The sequence below is a fragment of the Semicossyphus pulcher genome, unplaced genomic scaffold (genome assembly GCF_022749685.1).
Source record: "Semicossyphus pulcher isolate SPU_LCO1_2020_fin unplaced genomic scaffold, fSemPul1.0.p SCAF_19, whole genome shotgun sequence".
NCBI lineage: Eukaryota > Metazoa > Chordata > Actinopteri > Labriformes > Labridae > Semicossyphus > Semicossyphus pulcher.
Genome location: NW_027211692.1, coordinates 21,489,218 through 21,510,791, shown reverse-complemented (window position 1 = coordinate 21,510,791; position 21,574 = coordinate 21,489,218). Strand labels below are relative to the sequence as shown.

At 38.2% G+C, this 21,574-nt stretch overlaps 1 protein-coding gene across 2 annotated transcripts; it reads left to right on the top strand.

The window, feature by feature from the left end:
• The first annotated feature begins 3,193 nt into the window (after nucleotides 1-3,193).
• On the top strand, nucleotides 3,194-20,633 carry LOC138597043 (tumor necrosis factor receptor superfamily member 19-like). Of its 2 annotated transcripts, none has more exons than XM_069668558.1 (10): nucleotides 3,194-3,366; nucleotides 3,752-3,849; nucleotides 4,306-4,422; nucleotides 9,549-9,727; nucleotides 9,905-9,990; nucleotides 16,113-16,277; nucleotides 17,544-17,669; nucleotides 17,806-17,908; nucleotides 18,819-19,099; nucleotides 19,970-20,633. In XM_069668558.1, the coding sequence occupies exons 2-9, from the start codon at nucleotides 3,778-3,780 to the stop codon at nucleotides 19,084-19,086; spliced, it is 1,116 nt and encodes a 371-aa protein (XP_069524659.1). In that variant the 5' UTR covers nucleotides 3,194-3,366; nucleotides 3,752-3,777; the 3' UTR covers nucleotides 19,087-19,099; nucleotides 19,970-20,633. The 2 variants fall into 2 exon arrangements, with proteins under 2 accessions (XP_069524659.1, XP_069524658.1); XM_069668557.1 differs by having other exon boundaries at nucleotides 17,541-17,669.
• Nucleotides 20,634-21,574: the final 941 nt, after the last annotated feature.

Sequence of the window (21,574 nt, the reverse complement as noted above, 5' to 3'; positions counted from 1 at the left end):
TAGATGGCGACAGGTACTAATCTTGAATCTGTTGGTGTGTAAGGAAAAAGCTTGTTATCTGTATGCTAAATGGCTCATGTCACAGTGCCATACATGTCATCAGTCTACCAATTTAAATCTAACACAATGGAATAAACACATACAGTACAAACTTCAGAGGAGAAATTATTAGATTTCTGTTGAGACTGCAATAGTATTAAACTTTTGCTCTATGGTTTTAATTAAAACAACACAGAGGTAAACATTGCAAAATGTCTCCAACTTTAACTTAGACTTATTAAGTAAAAATAACTAGCTACATTAGGTTCATGAAGCAATTGCATTATAAATACAACACAAAACGCAACTAAGTAACAGCAAAATATACAGGACCGCAATATATACAGTACTTTGCAAAAGTTTTAGGCAGGTGTGAAAAAATGCTGTAAAATAAGAATGTTTTCAAAAATGAATGATCCAAAATGGCGCCGCGGATGGCTGCCTCGGTGTGTTGGTGCGCGTTGTTTTGTCTTGTTTTGTTTGAAAAAGTGAAGGACCACAGGATTTAATGACTAAAGACCTGTCGCCCTGACCTCTGTGGTAATGAAGTCTTTCGGGCGCCTGGTGCTCTCACACTTAAAGGACATCACAGACCCTCTCCTGGACTTCAGAAAGAAAGCAGCCACACCCGCCCCCATCACCATCAGTGCTAATGATTATCAATTTTATATCACCATCTATGGCTCCCTGATGGTATTGCATGATGGATAAGTATCTGCCTGTATTTCTCAGCATTGAGGACACCATTCATCCTGACCAAATCTCCAACTCCATTTGCAGAAATGCAGCCCCAAACTTGCAAGGTACCTCCACCATGCTTCACTGTTGCCTTCAGACACTCATTATTGTATCGCTCTCCAGCCCTTCTGCGAATAAATTGCCTTCTGCTACAGCCAAATATTTCACATTTTGACTCATCAGTCCAGAGCACCTGTTGCCATTTTTTCTGCACCCCAGTTCCTATGTTTTTGTGCATAGTTGAGTCCCTTGGCCTTGTTTCCACGTCGGAGGTATGGCTTTTTTGCTACAACTCTTCCATGAAGACCACTTCTGGCCAGACTTCTCCATAGATGGGTGGGTGTACCTGGGTCCCACTGGTTTCTGCCAGTTCTGAGATGATGGCACTGCTGGACACCTTCCGATTTCGAAGGGAAATAAGCTTGATGTGTTTTTCATCTGCTGCACTAAGTTTCCTTGGACAACCACTGCGTCTACGATCCTCAACATTGCCCGTTTCTTTGTGCTTCTTCAAAAGAGCTTGAACAGCACATCTTGAAACCCCAGTCTGCTTTGAAATTTTTGTCTGGGAGAGACCTTGCTGATGCAGTATAAATACCTTGTGTCTTGTTGCTGTGCTCAGTCTTGCCATGGTGTATGACCTGTGACATCAAACTGTCTTCCACAACCTCACCTTGGTATCAGAGTTTGGCTGTTCCTCACCCAGTTTTAAGCCTCCTGCTGTTTCTGTTTCAGTTAATGACTGTGTAACAACCTACATGTAAAATTGATGATCATTAGCACCTGTTTGGTATAATTGATTGATCATACACCTGACTATAATCCTACAAAATCCCTGACTTTGTGCAAGTGTACCTATAAGAATTGATGCTGGTTTGAAAGCAAAGGGTAGTAACACCAAATATTGATTTGATTTAGATTTTTCTTTTGTTTGCTCACTTATCATTTTGTAAATTGATAAAAATAAACAATTATTATTTATATTTTTGCAAGCATTTTTAGTTTACTGCATTTTTTACACCTGCCTAAAACTTTTGCATAGTAGTATATATATATATACATTTTAAATTTGAATATTATTATCGGTATTTTTATTATTTACTTCTTTATTTTTTGTTGTTGCTGTTACTATCGTACTAGTATTGTTTGTATATATTTATCACTGTCTTCTGAGCTGTTGTAACAAGTTAATTTCCCCCACTGGGGGATCAATAAAGATAATCTTATCTTATCTTATCTTAACCATGGCATGATCAATTCGGAAACACTTCATTTTTACAGAATTCTTCACTATTATACCTTTATTAAAAGTGCCATTTTACCCTGTGAGATCCACTTTATCAATCAATCAATCAATCAATCAATCAATCAATCACATTTCATTTTTATAGCGCCAAAGGTATCTCAAGACACTTTACAAAAAGAGCAGATCTAGACCGTACTCTTTTTTTATGTTATTTAGAGAGAGACCCAACATGAATCCACCATGAGAAGTACTTAGCAACATTTGGAGGAAAAACTTCCCCTTAACAGGCAGAAACCTCGAGCAGAACCAGACTCGTGTTGAACAGACATCTGCCTCGACTGGATGGGCCGAAAAATGGGATAGAGGGAGATACAGGATAGAGACAGGCAGACAGAGCAACAACAACAACAACAACAACAACAACAACATTTGTTCTTGTTACAACAACAAATGTTCTTACATATAATCATCATCATCATTAATAACAACACATAATACATACTTGGTTACAATGCCAATGTTAATGGTACAAATAAGTAAAAAGTTTAATGTTGTGTTTTCTTTCAAAAAATAAAACGCATTTGCATCAAATTAAATTGTATTTTAAATCTACATTTCGTAAGCATGCACACAAGTTTAGTCATTTGACTCTTAACCCTGCTCTTCCACAGCAAATTGGTTGACAAGTCAGCCGAGGTTTAGAAAATCCTGTACAGCAAACTGCCGCCATGACATCTGCAGCTCATAGTTTCTCAGCTCAAAGTTTCCCCAAATATTTAGGTCTAAACAACAAACTAGACTTCGAATCATAATCACAAAAGGAGTCACGCTTAAAACCAACGTTTGCGGTTTCATTACAGTGTAGTGTGTTAGGCTACTGGCTTAATTTCCCGGGAATATGAGATTAAATTTAGGATCTCAGGGACACTGTAAAGGACTGCAGATTAGCCCTCAAAAACGCACTATCACAGACACACAGGGGGAGAGAGAGAAATTGAAAAAGTTATTCTGGTCTTCCTCTTCAGTTTCAAAACACAGTGCTGTGTGATTGGCTCTCTTTGGGACCGGGTCTTAGATGTTGGCAGGCTGACCGCAGATCAGATACACTCGCTTTATATCTAGAAAGCCACCCGCCCTCTCTCTAGCTCTCTCTTCGTCTTTGATCCAAGCGCCAAGCGCTGAATTTGTCCTCGGTCGTCTGGTGCCCCATGTTGTACAGGGCTTGGCCAGCAATGCTGAAATGTTGAGCAGACCTGTGCGGGAAGCAAACCACCACACCTCTCACCGGTCTGCTGTCGACTCTTGCCAACCAATACTTTGATCAACAGCCTCATGTTTAGCAGGTAAGAATAGCTTTTTAAATTAGTTTTGTGCATCTACGATATAGAACAAGCCTTTAGGCATACATTTGTTCAACCCGAATATCCCATGTGGTTTGACATTTCAGTAAAGTTCCACATCGTACGGAAGTCTCATTTATTTTGACTGTTGTAGGTTTATTTTTCAACATTGAAGCTGAATCATATATTTCAACTGTGTGGCGAACAATAAAAATCCATGACTGAACTTAGCCTACTTGTAGTGGTGTTAAACCAAACCAAATGTTATTGTTTTACCTTCAATCTGACCCGATCCTATATGTTTTTCTTTAAGATACATTTTTAATGTGTGCGTGAGAAAGGTAGAAAAATATAACATATTTAGTCTTGTTGTATCCTTTTCTGTCAGCTGCAGGCAACAAGTGGCTCATCAAAATGGTCTGCATGCGTCAGCACACAGTCTCACTGCTTCTAGCTTTGCATGCAATTTCTTCAACTTCAACTCTGGTAAGCATTTTAAAAGGATTTCTTTTTTAACACAAAAAAGCAGGATCGTTTAGTGTTTTGCTCACAGCGTTTTACTATCCCCAAATAGCCTATATAATAGTTTTGTCCTAAGGTTGACAGTTTGCTCTTGTAAACATGGACAAGGAGTTATGCACTGCACAGGCAGTTATTGAATACATTTTCTGCTCCTTTTGATTAAAGTCGAGTCAAGTCTTGTCTTGGTGATCCCTGTATAATTGCCCATGATTTGGTTTCTTTTGCTACAACTTTGAACTTTAAATTTCATCAACAGTATCAGACTTGTCAAGAAGAGTCAAAAGCAGGGATGATCCCCTTAAACTATCAGGAAGTGATAATGATGAAGAATTCTAGAATCAGTCTTCCTTTTCCCTTATGGATGAAAATGGTAAAGAAATGCAGAAATCTCTAACTTTCACAGAACGTTTTACCTCTCAGATTCCTGTTAGGGCAGAGGAGGAGGAGACCAGAGAATGCAGAGAACAAGAGTTCAAGGACCCGTTTGGAAATTGTAAACCCTGCAAGCAGTGTGATGCAGGACAGGAGCTTTCAAAGGTTGGTCTTTAATTTTTTCATCACCTTACCTCAGCAGACTGGTTTTAAAATGGAAGATCTGTCTGAAGTACTGAGTTCACTAGGAGCCTTTTTCAAAGAGCTGTTAACGGGACAAAGTGTATTGATACTTGTTTATTAAGAAAAGGATAATGTAATAAAAGAAGGCATCCATAGCATTTAAGCGTCTTTAAATTGGAAAAAAAAAATGGATGGAATGAAAAAAACCTAAAAAAGTAAAACTGACGAGTTCATAAAAAGAATGGTCCTCACAAACAACAACAACAACAACATGTATCTTATGTAGTATTATTAATTCATTCCTGTCTTTCAGAGAAAACACATAGAAAAGGTAACAGACTATTAGCTTTTGTAGAACACTGACACTTCTCCAATCAGTCACACCCTTTCTTTTACCTTCTGCATCTGAATGGCTTCCATTGTTTCCCCCCATTAGTCCAAGGTATTGTCTTCACTGTTTAAAGCAAGCCATGCCTAAGCTTGCTGCTCTTTTGACTGGGAATACAGTCTCTTCCATCACCTTAGCCTCAGGTTTTTGTGTGATTTGCACAAACAGGCCCTTATAGTGTCAGCAAAGGCTTTCCTGTCTGACAACAGCTATGCACCTTGTTTTGTTTGATCAATATAAATCCAAAGAGTTATTTTACATCCCAAAAGCTAGTAATTAGTTAGTGCTCTATCACTGTTTTGTTCAAAAATGGTAAAACTAACTAGCAAAATATTTCAATATTAATATTGTATGTGTAACACACACACACACACACACACAAATAGACAGAGAGAGAGAGACATTGATGTGAGACTGAGTAGGCTATATATTTGATTATAGGCCAAAGACACACGCACACAAGACTCGGTTTCTATCGTAATAATCAGGTCCTGGTGAAGACAGAGGGGACAGCATCTAAAGATATATAGCCTACAAGCTAGCCTACTATTATCTCCGTATATTATAGATAAACGCGCAATTGCTTCTCATTGGGATCTCTTTGGAAACAGAGAATGGCTAGCAGGAGAGAAATACAAGCAGTTAACTAACAGCTTAAGCCCCTTTTACACAGCCTGTTTAAGACGGGACTGTTATGCCTTAGTTACGCTTTGCCATCTGCGTAAAAGTAATGGAGGCAGTATGGTTGGGCGAAGTCGTCCCGCCACTGGGCCAACAGCAGAGGTTGTAACAGAGGTGAAACAGCAGCAAAACAGTGTCTGTGTAAACGACAGAGTCAGCAGGACAGAACGGTAACGTGTGTGAGTAAGTGAAGCTTGCGCTGTTTGTTTGCATGTTACACCTCTTTTGCTTCCGCAATGGCTTAAAACAAAAACAAAATTTAAAACATTGGATTGGAACCTAATATTATAAACACCTTCTTTATAATGCAAACCAGTTCCACATTCACTCTAGTAACCAGTGCATGAAAAATCAATACAGTGGAGAAAAAACAGGGTATTATCATTTCATAAGTTAGGATTTGTATAAGACAAGCAAGGTTATCTTAATTTGCTTTAGACTATATTTCTGTAGGCTAAGCTTTATAGCTAAAAAATATGTATACTTAAGGCTAGGAAAACAAGAAAGGACTCAGCTATAGCTAAATAGCTCGAAAAGGATATTATTACTCTCAACTCTTAATTTCTGTTTATTTGTAGGCCTATCGTATTTAGAAGTGTATGTTTACATCATGTAAATATGAAAGCAGCCTTAAGAAAACAAGATTCTGCAAATAAAAAGGCAGTTTTTTTTATTCTTGTAGTACTAAAAACAACAAACTATGTATCACCCTTGATATCTGTTGCATTTAAGCCCAGTTGTCTTTAATCTCAGTGCGCACAGACATGCACTCTCTGGTTGGTAATGCACTTTAGTTGTCCTGGTGTTCCTCTGCCAGCTCAACAGGAATGTATGCTGCAAGCCACCCTGGGGTCATAGTTAATAATTGGCTGCCTCATTCTTTTTCTGAAGGTAGCGGGATGTCGGTTCACAGTGGGGACCCAGGTCTGCACTCAGAAAAACTTTTCCCAGAAACACACAACTTATGATTATAGCTCTGTGTTACTAAGACAATCCGCCATATTCAAAATGACACAACTGACTGTTGGGAGGGAAGCAGACTTTTGGAGTCCCTCTCTCTGTGCAGCTGCCATAGAGATCCCAGAGGAATGTGCCCCATTTTGCTCTGGAGGTTTGCCTCTGGAAGCCACTCTTAGACAGGCTCAGAAAAAAACATTAATTGGCCCCTTCACACTTACTGTAGCTAAAAGAACCACCCACACAGAGGGAAAGTCCATTTATACTAGCTATTCCTTTTTCAGTATATTGTGGTGTGTCAAGCATGAATCACTTTCCAGTACATGCTAGAAAACTACCAGTGGCAAAAAAATGACAGGAACAAAACTTTGATGTGTTAAAATCTTGTAGTATGTAGCAAGAGTGTTAATGTTCTTTCAGCCATACTTCCAGGACTAAGACCTTATGGTTGATACTGTCTAAAGAAAAAAGACATAAAAGGAGTGCAAAAGCAGGTCATTATCAAGTGGCCACACATGGGCATTAAAAAAGCTTCAAAAAGTGCAGTAGATGACACTTTTTCAAGTAATGTAACTGTCTTTTGTCCAGGACAAAACACTGAGTTAAATGTTTTAGCCCTGTTTCATTACTAGATCAAATGACTAGCCGCCCCCAGTGTGATTCCCTTTAATCTCAGAAATATTGCCGCGTCTGAACATGCTTTCAGGTCCCAGCTAGCTCTCCACCTTCTCGCCGCCTCTCCCCACAAAAATGCTGTTATGCTTGGTCATCTCACCCAAACTAGTTCTATAGGAAAGTTAAATAGGATGTAAAGAATCTACTTTTTGGTCGGCTTTAAAGTACATTGTGGAAATTAAGCAACTTGTCATTTGTCTTGTCTATATGACGTGTAGTTTTCTCCGCAAATGCCTTTTTTTAACATCATGCATTTAAATAAAATCATAAAACTTTAGATCATAAGTTGTAAAGCAACAAGTTTTATTATTTTTATAGTAGGCTATAGTATCCTCAAAACATCATGGAAATGTGGCATTTTTGTAATGAATAGACTGATTTTGAATTCTTTTGTTAGAATTTGTGGCAGTTTAATGGTAGTTAGTTTTTTTAAAGAAAGGCTCATACATTCTTTACTTATTTTACTTCAATATCTAATTCTCGCTGCTGCTAAAATATTCTCGGTCAGTGTAGGTTGTCAGCTCTGTTGAGCTTAGTTAGTGGGGTTAAAAAAGGAGATTACTCCTTGATGTTGCTGTGATCAGAGAGAAGGGCAGAAGTTGGCTCCATTATCCTTTTCTTTTAGTGCTCTGAGCTATGTGGCAATAGCCCTCATCCTGCCATTTGATGCGCTACAGACAAAGCTTGTGCCAGTGCTAGCTTTAGTGGTTACAAATCATGCCTGGGCCCCTTCCTTCAAGTGTAAGTGGGTAACAGAACCAGTTAGGTACTCTGCACTTGCTGGGCCTACAACTCCTTTACAAGGACCAGTTAAGGCACCAGTGCCTTAGACAGTTTCCAAACTCCCCTGGTTAAATATGAGCCTAATTTTCCTCTGACAATAGAGATCATGGCTTGCATTATAGGTGGCCAAGTCAAAGTTATCCCTTTCCTTTCCCTCTTAACTACTTATTACTTATTATCAGCCACCCCTCTCTGTTCCTCACACTATGTGTAGTGTTCATAACAACAGCTGACAGAGTCAAACCCTTTGCTGTAACACTTGGCTACGCCGGGCCAATGGTTCCTAGTCAGCCTAACATGTATATGGTTGGAAGGACTGATATCTTCATCTTCTGTCCCAAAGCTGATAACATCTTTGGTTCTTACCTCCCATTTTATTTCTCACCAGCCTGCTTCCCCAAACCCAACCCCCCTAGCACACTCTTGTGCCCACATTCCAGCAGGACTGCATGCCTGGGCAGTGAAACAGGATACGGGCGAAGAGAGAAGAGAAGAGAGAAGCCCTGTTTGAAGCTGGCTTCCATTTAATGATATATGTGTCCCCCATCTATCCTCCCTGTTTTGGATTGTAGTGTGGCAACACTGGACAACAGAAGGGCAGCTGATATGGAGTTTAAATGAATGTTCAATGTATGATGTAGGGTCTTTTACCTTGTGTGTTATGATGTAATATCAGCTGTCATGTTAATGTAAGTTTGTCATTATGGCCACCAGTAATTCAACATAATATAGAAATGAAAACCAATTAAGTAACAAAACATGAAGAAGATTGCCAGATAAAAATGAGAAGTTATGGAAATAATTCAAATTAATATATATTTGTGGTAAATTGTGTATGGGGATTGGGGTCCCCTCTTCAGAAATTTTAAGTCATACAAATCGGCCAACTCTTTATGTTTCTATATTTCCAGTTGCTGTTTGCAACAGAAAAACTGTATAAAATCTCACAGAAGATAAGCCATACAAAATACAGTTTTGATCTTACATCTGTATATTTAAGTGAAACAATGTTTTGCAAGTGTTTTATATTTCATATACTCTTAAAAAAACATAATTGTGTTTCAGCTTGTTTCAGGTGAATATCTTGCAAAGGTGGTTCAGCATTAGATCAGTCACAAAGTAATAGGAAACTGTGCTTTTTAAGATCACTTACAATTGTCAAACAGAAAACAGTATTCAGCTTATTTTCTCTATACCTCTCCACAATCCTTGTCCCCTTGTTGAAGCGTTTCCTTTTCTTGCTGGCCTCTCAATCAATGGGACTGGGAGCCTCATGAATGTGCATTGAGAGGGAGTCAAACAATAACACAACTACAAACTTAATATAATACATCAGTGGGTGTCCCCTAGGCCCCTTTATTATTCAAATACCTGGCCTTTTTCGGTCTTGCGGTGGAAGGCTACTCATTAATACCGATAGAGACTGAGAGAGATTTTGTCAATGTGAGATGGACTCTCAAAAAAGGCACTCCGTTGTTCTCCTCTAATTACACAAGCCAAGATCATTCTTTAATTCCAGACCCTCAGAAGACAATATTTAAGCCCTCTTTTCAGAATCTGCACATCTCCGTAAACCAACAACCCCTACTCTTACCCAGTGTATTTCTCATGTTAATCCCCCTAGGAATGTGGTTTTGGTTATGGAGAGGATGCCCGGTGCGTGCCCTGCCGGAGCAGTCGCTTCAAAGAAGACCAGAGCCTGCAGAAGTGCAAGCCCTGCCTGGACTGTGGACTCATCAACCGCTACCAGAAAGACAACTGTTCCACCACCAGCAATGCCGTGTGCGGCAACTGTCTGCCAGGGTGAGAGAAAGCTGTGTTATTAATAAAAATGATGATTTTTGAAGATAACAATGTATAGAAACATTAAAACACAACAAATCTCAAATATGTAACATTTTAAAATGAGTTAGTGCATATTTGTTGCGTCTTTGTTCATGACAGCATTGGAGGTTAAACATAATTTTGTGTCTTCAGCAGATATTACAGGAAGACAAAATTAAGTGGTTTCCAAGACATGGAGTGTATACCCTGTGGGGACCCTCCGCCACCTTATGAGCCTCACTGTAAGCCCTTTTGGTTCTTTTACCTCTTCTTACAGTTGGCCTAAGATGAGTGAACATTTTTTTCAATGTTCCCTTGAATACATGCTGTTCATCCCAGCCCAAAATAGGTGATGTTTTAAGTTCAGGCAACAGAGATACAATAGTCTAGAAGCAACCATTTTCCACACTATTAATCTGTTAGCCAAATCCTACTAGAACCAAAACTCAGCCCACACTGGATTATATTTGCAGAGAATATGAGACTCAATTTTGAAAAAATGAGAACACTTCCATGAACAAAAAAACGAGTCTCCATAGCATATAAACAAAGCATTGTTCCGATCTGCCAGAGATGTGTTGTTTAGGATATGATAAGATAGAACTTTATTAATCCCAAAAGAAATGTTGAAGTATTACCATCTGCAAAGTGTTCCCCGCCGCTCCATGGTAACAGTTAACTTGTTATTTTAACCATGTTGCCTGAGTTAGATTGTCACTGTTAAAAAGTACTTTATTTGTTATACTGTGTAGTGTTGTAGGGGGCTGCAATGCTGGTTTAAAATAGCCTTTAGAGACTGTGCTAAACATGTTCAGGAATTTTCTGACACAAGCTCAAGGTAACCAGTTGATTTCAGATGAACCCAAAACAAACCCAATGAGCACCATCCAGGATTTCAAGGTTGAAATTTGATTGAAAAAAGGTTGAAATCAGGTCTGAACGTTTAAGACCTAATTTCAACCGGCTAAAATAAAGTTATAATGTCAATGTGTCAGAAAACACATATTTGTTTTAGAACTTTGGTAATTTGTTGATTTGAGTGTTGAAAGGGTGAAGAAAGTGATGTCCGTAGCGGCATTTCTCCAAAATCATTCTGCAGCGGTTGGTGAAATCCGTTCTATGCAAAGACGGAATTTCAACACATTTTATTTTTCATACAAATATCTAAAATATGGCCCTTTATGGTCTGTGTGATGTTAACAAGAAGGTTCAGAGACATCGTAATGGGAGCAGTTTTAAACATTACCCAGAGAAAAAGAAAAAGAAGACTGCACATGCCCAGGTTCTTAGGCTGTGCAGCTCTGACTATGAAGGCAGAATAACCCTGTATGCTGACATAGTTGATTAATACCTGTGGGGAAGGCATATCGTAGGAGTTCTGTGATGAGTGCTGGACATGAATGCAATGAGGTCGAGTCCAATTCCATCCATGTTTGAAACTATTTTTTTCTTTGGTGACTGTGATGCACTGCTCACTTGAAATGCGATTTGAAATTCTCTGTTAATATGTGTGTGAATGTGTGATGAATCTTATGACTGAAGCAGATTTCCTGGTGAAATCTGGTCTAAACATTAAATCAACATCTTCAAATACTCAGTGAAAAAGCTCTCACTTAAAAACCAGTTTAGAACATCTTTTCAATAGTGGCCATGTCCTCTTTTAAACCTCTTTTAAATGGAAAATGCTCACCTGGATGCTGACATAGTTAATTCATACGTGAAGGGGAACATCCCAGTGTGAAATGTCAGTGGTTCACAGCAATAACTGGATGACTATACAACATGATATTATTGCTCAGGTGAGATTGAAACCAGCGTGCAAATACTTTCTATTTACTTTTCTATATATCTATACTATTTTCTTACATTTATTTATTTTTGTTGGTGGCTATGATGAACTGCTTACTTATACAACCATTTTGTCGCAGTATATATGAGAGAAGACGAGACTTGAAAATCCCCAGTAATATGTTTGTAAATGTGTGGCGAGTCCGGCAACTGAGGCAGAAAACAACTGCTGCTGCTGGCTTATGGAAACAAGTTAGGGTAGCAACCAGCAGGGCGATAACACTGGTGTTGCTTGGTTCAGTGTAAAATAGCAAAGGTGGCATAACTAGAGTGTAAATAGAGCTTGGCATTAAAGGTGAGATGTAACAGAGGCGTAACCGTCCCACCTTGAACTGGCAATGTAAAGGGTAGCCCCCTTTACATTGCCGGTTCAAGGTGGGATGGTGATGTGTTAACAAGCATGGGTCCCATTCCAGAAGTGTACAATTAACTTCTGTCTTTCTACCATTAGAGGTTTTAAAATAAGTTATGATTTAAGATTTTCACTTAAATCGACTGGCAAGTGCACATGAACCTTGCTAATTGAGTGTGACTTCCTGATAGCAGAGGTGGCTGCAGCTGTTTTGGAGGAGATTTTTGGCAGTACAAGCATCAGAGCAGTCCCAGTTTTGGGTTAGCACCGGTGTATTAAATGAATGGAGACAGCTCTGGGATATCGGACAAAGAACATATAACATTTTGCTCTTTGTTCACTTATTACAAATCAAAAGAATCAAAATCTCATCAGTCTATCCACTGTTTATTTGGTTTTTAATTCAGAAGCTACATAAACTGTATCTTTTAAAATATACAAGCAGTGTTGCTATTTTTGTAATGAACGCTGGTCTTGGAACAACTGGCAGCTTCCCGTTTTGATAATGGAGGAAGTCTGTGAAACAAAATAACCATTGTGTCTGAGAGCTGGTAGGTGGCTTCTACTGAGACTTCAGCGGAGCATTTCCAAATGTTTGAGAGTTTTGCTCCCTCCCTCCAGTGTTATCTTGTGGTGAAAACTTAAAGGGAAAGATCATTCTAAAAGGCCACAGTGGCCCAGGGCAATGATGCAGCTGTACTGGGGAGCCAGTCACATCTGGGGTGGACTGTAAATCTTAAACCAACCCCACCTTTTTCCGGCTCCTTTCCCAATTGGCTTGGGCTTTATGTATTTCTCCAGCCCCTTTAATATGTTTCATCATCTGGATTTTTTTTTACTGGCACGACATCTCAAAGAGCTGACTAGACCATGCTAACACACATAGACATGCAAACAGATGCATGCATGCACAAGTAGAAAGAAGCCTCCCTGCTCTTATTCCTGTATTGCTATCTTGAGAAAATGTATGCAAAAATATTGGAATTTTAGCCTTTCATTCTGTGCAAAGAGAATCAATGAATCAATGAAGCCTGAACATTGGTTGTCTTTGATATTATATTAAATATTTTTTAATAAATGGGCCAAATTCTTGAAAGCAGTAGCTATAGTTAGTTGCTATTTGTTGTTGTCTTTACATGTTGCTTTAGGGTTTTAATGCACAAAAAGTTCATGGTAAGGAATAGCCAAAGGAAACATGAACAAACCTCTGTCCCTACTGGAAATCTCAATGCTCAATCTTGTAACATAATCTATATTCACTCTTTGACATGCTCTCTGCCCTCAAAGGTTCATGCAATCAGTTCTCATCACAGGTGGCACCAAAAAGCGGGCCACAAAGTAAAGGCACCTCCTTTAATAATACGACCTGAATAACGTGAAATATACTTAAACTTAAAAAGAGTTCCTGTGAAAGAGTAAAATGTGTTTGTATCTGGAGATACTAATCTGGAACAGTCTCAAACCAGTAAAGGACACCTAATTCCTATTGTAGACCTTATATATAATCTAAAACCTTAAGAGCTACTTTAAAATACTCAGAGTAATGGTTTGAAATATCTTGGCCCCTAAAAAACAATGTGTGGTAATATACAGTGATTAAGGTCAATATTATCATTAAGTAAAAACATAGCCTTTACACTACTTTAAAAAAAAAAAAGCATATTTCTAATAATAGTAAACTACTTTAAAAAAATATGCTTATTTCTAATAATAGTAATTCAGAATGTATTCCTAAAAGGACTCAAATGTTTTTTCGTAAATATCATCAAGTTTTTCTTATTTTTTCATGCTTACCAAACAAAACTTGTTTTTTTTTTAGTTCTGGGTTCCGAGCTCAGTTCTACTAAAGAATCCCATAAAAGATTTTGTACAAACAACGGTTTAAAGACTGTTAAGTTGAAAAGAAGTGTGTCTGTATTCGGATTATGTTGCATTACATAGAGTCAATAGGCAGAGAGTCTATGAAAGGCTGCAGTTTATTGGTTTGGTTTGTGCAGACATAATATCAGCAGGTGAGGCCTCTTCAATGGACCAGTCTGTATTTGTGTTTGCTGCAGCTCCTGGGCCTCTGATAACAGTCTGCCTTTGTGTTGTGGAACAGAAGATACTCACCTTGGATTAGATCAATATGAACTTGACAATGAAGACCAAATGCACACATGAAGGATGATCAGATGCTTTATCTTGTCATTAACATTACACTTATGTGTATGTGGAGATTATTATGGTGATACGTATAAATATAAATAATGTTGAAATGTAATTTCAAGAAAAAATACAATAGTTTTTTGATATAGGTGTTTTTAATAGTGAGAGATCGCCTCTGTCTCTACTGCATGCATTATATATATTATTATATCAACAAATGTAGTTTGTTTTTCAACGTGATCAGTAGAATTCAGTGCAAATAAAAATACCCTTCTATTGCATATTATTTAGAGCGGTTCAAATTATTCTAGCTGTGATTTTTTGTTGACTGGTGTAACAGTTTGATCGGGCACTGTAATACTGGCAATATCTTTCTGTGGTCATATCAAAATACTCCTATACTTTTACTTTCTTTTTTTTTCTCCTTAAAGGATGTTCAAATAACTGTATCGCCTTTGTAGCTGAATATTGAAAAAATGCCCCCCAAAAAATGTATGTTTACGTTACATAACAAAGGGTATGAAAAGGTGAAACCAAATACCTTTTAAGATAAATGTTCTATAAAGCGAAAAACTGCAGGGCTATCTAAAAAAGATTCTCTCAAACAAAACATTCATTATTTTTGCCATATTCAAAAAACAAACTCTTGTCATACCAATTACTAGTTATGTTTGCTCTGCAATTAGCCACACTTTCTATCTATATATGAAATGTTACAGTATATTTGATCATGATCAAACACACATTTTTAAGCTACATGTACTTTGCCTCAGAGAAAAATGACACTTTATTCAGGCTTTCTACTGTTTCTGTTTAGTCCCCATTTAATCCACAAAGGAGAGTGATGATGCTGTTATTGGGGACATGCAGATCTCATGCTGATGCTACACTGCTTTCTTGTATTGCAGTTGTCAAACAGGATGTTGTGAAAGTCAAAGACTACTTTTTATGTATAAATATTCTGTATTATCAGCAGCTGTAGAGGATCAATAATGAAGATTTTCAATCCAGAAAACCCAAAGAAAATATTAATATCACGGTTCATTGTTAACCTGCTGTTGGACAAAGTGATTTACTGCTTGTCTGTACAATCCCAAAATTCTTTAAAAAAATCAGAAAGTGAAGTTGTTTTCATTTAGTTACACCCCACCAATCAGAAACTACGTAGTAATTACACACTTATAGACAATTATGCACTATCTCTTTAAGTGGGATGTGAGGGATTGATTTCAGTGGTATTTTTCCCTCACTGGATAAATGTGGTTATAATACTATGTGTGTTAAAGGCCTGATCCTTTACTGAGTAATAAAAAAACTGCATTTTGTGTTTCTCACTTTTTTATACTCAAAAATGGATGGCTTAAAAAAATAAAGTTGCACTAATCAACTTTTTAAATGTAGGATTATATACTTTTAGTGTTATGCAAAAGGAAACAATCAGAGTGTTTGAAAGAATAATTACATGTAAAAGATATCAAGAAACAAGATTGTCAGTTCTTCTGTCTGATGTTATGATACCTAGCGTTAAGCCTTATATTACCTTGATTATCTCTATTTGTGGGAACTATAATGAGTAGCATTCTTGTAGCCAAGAATGAATGATGAGTTTATGAAGGGTCCTAAATGTGAGGCTAACGGTGACATCATGTTTCTCCTTAGGCAGGAGAACTGTTTAAAAGCAGCTTAATCATGAATGCATTAATGCACACAACTTATCGCCATAGAAGAATGAGTACTGTTAGAGAGAGAGTACTGTAAGTTAACTTCAGTTGGGGAAGAGTCAGAGGCATGAAAATAGTTTACCACAGGTGTTTTTTTCTTCTTTGTACTCTTTGGTTTATTTCATTAGACCTAAGCAACCAGATGACTGACTCAAAGGAATTATTTGTATCGTTGGCTGTTGAGTACCAGATTAATTAATGTAACTGCGCTTTGCCATGTGTTTTTTTTGTGCCATTTTTTAAATCTAAATCTAAGCGCTATTCATGACAGATAAGTTGTTGTGCCCACCTGCAGGCAGCGGGCGTGTGAACCTGGTGCCGCTGCCCTCTGTGGTGACCAGCCCTCATGACTTGGCCCTGGCTGCAATTATCTGCAGCGCTCTTGCCACTGTACTGCTTGCCCTACTGGTCCTGTGTGTCATCTACTGCAAGAGACAGGTGCTGGAGAGGAAGCCCTGTGGTGAGTCACATCTGCAAACAAATTGTCCATATTTGTCCAAAAAATGTACCTCTGAAAAATACTACAATACTCAGAATCATAACAGGTGGACAAGAGCTTGAGTTTGGGTGCTTCTTTACTTTTACAAAACAATTCAATTACAATTTACCAATAAGTTGTGCTTTGAAGAATATGTAGTAACAAGATCAATGCAAAGGACAACATTTTGGTTCACATCTTAACATTAGAGACTTTTAATACACTATGGAAAACAGCTTCATATGGAAGGATGATATTTTAACAGGCAGGGTTGCATTTGGTAGAATGAAGTACGCAATGAGTTTTGAAACACGCTCTGTAGGTGCGGACATTTCAAGGCATATCCAAGAAACCTATAGTATAATTTGGTCTTTCCTCAAAATGTCCAAAATGGAGAAAAGGCTCATACTCATCCATGTATTCTTAAACTTATTTATTTATTATAAAGACCAAATAGCATGGACATACTAAAATGTTAAACTATTTTATTCTTGCTTTGATGTGAACTCAGCAGGCAGTTATGTTTCAACAATACTAATCTTTAATGAATCAATGCTGTGGAAGAGATAAGTAAATGTGTGGTAAAATAAGAGCCACTTACAGAGCCCTTAGTAAGGTAAATAAAGACTATACCCATCTGGATGAGCATGATTTCTTTGCTATTTTATTAACTACACAAACATAGTACCAGTTCATCTGATCTGCAGTTTTAAGCCCAACAAACTGTCGGAGAGAGGGTGAGGGTGTAGTTGCATATTTGTGGGAACTTGCATAATGAGCAGCATTTCTAAGGCCAAAAGTGCTGAGTATGTGAAACGTCCAAGGGTGAAGAAATATAATGACATCATGTTGCCCTAGTAAGCTTGCATTAAGCAAAGAATGTGGTAGATATTACCTATGTGTTTCTAGTTTTGTGTTTTTCTCACTAATGACGTAATGGGAATGCACAAGTTAAATATTTTGTCTGTAGTTTCACTCAGTCCTGCCTCACTAAGGCTGGTCCAAAATGCCTACATTTTTCATACAATTTTAATCTGCTTCATGTATCTTAGAGCATTTAGGTTTAGTCCAATAAACACCCAGTTGGAGCTTGGAGGATTACACCAGCAATTTCAAAGCCTGAAAATGTATATAGCCTTTATATATGAAGACAATTTGTATAGCCTTCCTAATTATATCTGCTGTACTGCTGTTCTGTGACACGAGTTGTATGACTCAGTTGTTGATGGTCTCATGTATCCTCAGCAGGCTCTTTGAGGTCCCAGGATTGCCCCTCCAGTGGAGCAGAGCTGTCCTGCCTGGACCCATGCTGGCTACACGACTTTTCCCAGGGACCCTGCTGCCAGTGTCACCTGGGCCCCAGTCACACCTGTGGTTGGTTGTGGTTCAGACTAAAGAGATGTTATATATGTACTGTAGAGTGGGCTCATTTGGGCCTTTCGACTTGGGGAGGGGGACGGTGTGTGAGTTTCAATTTGTGTAAAGAAGTATTTGTGTATGTTATGTTCAGGTCCAGTCCATCTGATCCCATCTCTGTGCTATAATGAGAGCTGCAGTCTGGATGGCAACCAGGACAACAGTCCCTTCCAGTCCCAAATGAGCCACAGTGACGGGTGAGGGATTTATGTGCTGTTAGATGTTTAAAGGAGAAAGACAAAGAACATATTCACTAACTTAGGCTATTACATACACTTCTACTGAGCAGGACAAGGTGTTTGGTGAACACCTCTGATAATACCATGAATGCAAACATTTACATTTTATAAAAATTTCAGCCCGTTTTAGAATTTTCAGTGATGCGTGGAATGTTTGTTTTTACGGTGGGTAATGTCATCGGTAGAGTGTTAAATGTAGGAAATCTTCTCTGTAAGCATAAATATAATTGTGAAGCTAATGGGTTAACATTTTTGGCACAAAGAGCTTCCAAGAAACAGGATTGGCAACCAAATGCCCATCTTCTTAGACTTAGACTTAGACTTAGACTCTTCTGTGATGTTAAATAAGACCATTTCCTGAGCAAACAACTTAGGAGCACTTTTCCACTGCCTTTGTCACACTTCTGGCACTACAGACATGAAAACCACATCTGCACGTTCAGCCACCTCTGTTCCCCAGGAGACCCCAATCACTATTGCAACCGTGTCCACACACAAGTGTGTGTGTGTGTGTGTCTTTTTGAACTGTCTTTATGAACCCGTAATATAGAGGTTAAAGGAGTTTCTTAACTGCAACAGCTCCTCAATTTCAATTACGGCATGTATATCTTAACCTGCCGCCCCTTCTCCCATAAGACCCCGATCACAACAGCAAAGGGGTACACACACTCAAGAAAGTTTTGTGTCTCCTGCGTAGGTTTCCTTCTCTTACATAAACAACCTGGTGCACTGAATATTAACCTCAATTAGTGTACTATTAATACAGCACCAGCCACCCTTAAAATTCCTTTAGAAAAGTGAAACACAAGGTTTGGTCAGATCAGAAATTCATGGTGATAACCAAAACTGTTTTTATTGCCCTCCCCAGGAATACAAACCAGGAAGAGGAGGGTCCCCTGATGCAGTTGGGAGGAAATACAGACTCTCCCTGCAAAGACACTGGCGAGATTAGAGGGATTTTCCAACTCTCACAGTCTTTCAGGCTGCTTCAGTGCAACGCTGAACCTGTAGAGAGACTAAAGGGGGAGGAAAACGATATGGATAAAGGCAAAGGGTGCCGGTCAAGGGAGAATTCACCTTCAGGAGATAGTTACAGTGACGCTGTAACAGATTCACTTCCTCCAAAACAGCACTAATCGAGTCAGGAACGTAAGTTGCTTTCATGCAAAACAAAGTTTAAGTTTAATTATCAATCAGTCAATCAAATTGTATTTGTACAGCGCCAAATCATAACCATGTTATCTCAAGACACTTTACAAAAAGAGTAGATCTAGACCATGCACTTTCAAAAAAATATTGTTTAGAGAGAGACCCAACAAGAATCCACAATGAGCAGTACTTTGCAACATTTGGCACAGTAGCAAAGAAAAACTTCCTTTTAACAGGCAGAAACCTCGAGCAGAACCAGGCTCAGGTTAAGCAGACATCTGCCTCAACTGGAATGATATATTTTGCATGATTATAGACACAAAACTGCAGACATATCTGAACCAGAGTTTCATTATGACTTGCCCTGGAAATGCATCAGTTTTCCTCATGCATGTTTCACTAGTTGTGTTTTGACACTCCCTTGGCTGTTGAAATAAGGTGCTTTAAAACAAACTGCAAAATGATAACCGTTTCTTTAGCGTCAAGGAAGGAGGGGAGATATTGAGAGCAAACTGCAAAAAGAAAAAACATGGCCTCTCCCTTTCCAGAAAACAGAGAATATATGAAATATATACTGTAAACCTTCTGAAAGTTAATGTTCCAAATGTCAGTGGCTGTTACCAATTCCTATGGACATTAACAGACTGAAGTGGAGTTAAATCTTTCATTCAACCGCTCTGAAACGGCTGTATGTGATTTACTGGGCTTCCTGGAGCATTGCTGTCAGTGTATGTGTCCACGAAGAACAGCTGGCATTAGAAACAAGACACTCTAAGAGTTTAAAGTCAGCTCCTTGCTGGCTCTGCGTAAATATCTGCTTTCTACTTTGTACTCACTGTGTGCTTGTGTTCCTCTTCCTGCTCTCTCCAGGATGACATGGATTTCTTCGGCTCTTGTTCCACCCTTGAACCACACTGGACTTATTAACAGCCCCAGCCAGATCCCGTATCAGATTATTCACTAGTCCCTCTGCCTCCACCTCCACACAGACAAGCAGCATCTACTCTCAAGTGTGGCATTGCCTCTTTAAAATGCTGGCTGCTGACCTCAGAGCCCCTTGTCAAACGGTCAAACTAAATATGTACATACATACAAGAAAAAGCACTGCTGAGGAACAGCAAAGCATGAGGGCAAAGATATAGATGGATACACGAACACACACAAAGACAGAATGTGAACTAACTTGCCTAGAAGGTCAAATCAAATGAAGTTCAAATGACAAGGAGTATTTACTTTTTAGGCTGAGCAAAGTGAATCAAAGTGAGCCTCTGCATTGCCTTGAAAATGTCACGCAACTGCTACTGTAGAACACACATGTAAACTGTACCACTGATCTAGCAGCTAGTTTTATGAAGCTTTAAAGTTGAAGGTGTGAAGGTTACAAAATTTGCGGTGTGAAGAAAAGAGTCAAAAGTGATTATGTTGCACTTTGAGGAAAATCTTGATGAAATGGAATAAGGAATGTTTAAGTGATAAATGCGTTGTAGATAATGTAAAATATTAAATAATCAGTATTTTTGTAACAGACAAAACTTGTCATATGTTTGGCTTTTTTTGCCCCAGTTGTATTGTTAATGGTAGTAAATGGTCACTTCCACATATTGTGTTTGTAAATAACTCACTTGTACTTTATAGTAACAGTCTTTATACTGAGGAATAGATTTTCTTTATTCCTTACTGAATTAAGTGAATCAAGGGATTTAGTCCTGCACTTTTATATAGTTTGGAGACTTAGGTGGAGAAGTTTCCTTATTAATGTCTCAGAGGCTAAACATATCCAGGCTGTTTGTCTTTAATTTAGTTTTAGCTCCAAAAACTATGAATCCTAAACTTTCTATAATGCAACTAAAATTTAAACAATTAGTTGATCAATAGATCCTGAATTTGAAGACTATTTCGGTAATTGACTAGAAAATTCAATCAATTTATAATCATCTGTTTCACTGATCATCAGTGTTTTCTAGCTTGGCCTGTGATTCTATTTCCCACAAACTGTGCACAAGCACCTCCTGTTCTTACAGGAACACATAAACATGGTTGCCATTGTACTACATAAAGGTGTTTCAGATATTTAACTGGTATAGAATGTTGGAACAAACGTTAAAAACACTTGGCAATACAAACAACACCCTTCAAAATGTCCTCAAAGTTAAATTAGCAACTCTCTAAAACGGTTTCATCTAGTTAGGTATGTGAACTAAATGGGCAATTGAGTATGATACTCAACAGAACTCACTATTAAGATCATTTGATGTGTAAAATAGGCGCTCCCTTGATTATAATGAAAACCTTTTCTTTAAATATATTGTCTCTATAGTCAACTTAAGTTCAGCCACAAACTTGTTTCTGTTATGTTGTTTCCTTCAGGTTCAACTGGAAATAGATTACAGATGGTAAAAACATCTCAAATGACAAAAGTTGTGTTGAAGAGACTTCAAAATAAACTGCAGTGTTGCAGCTTGTGTGGTTAAAGCC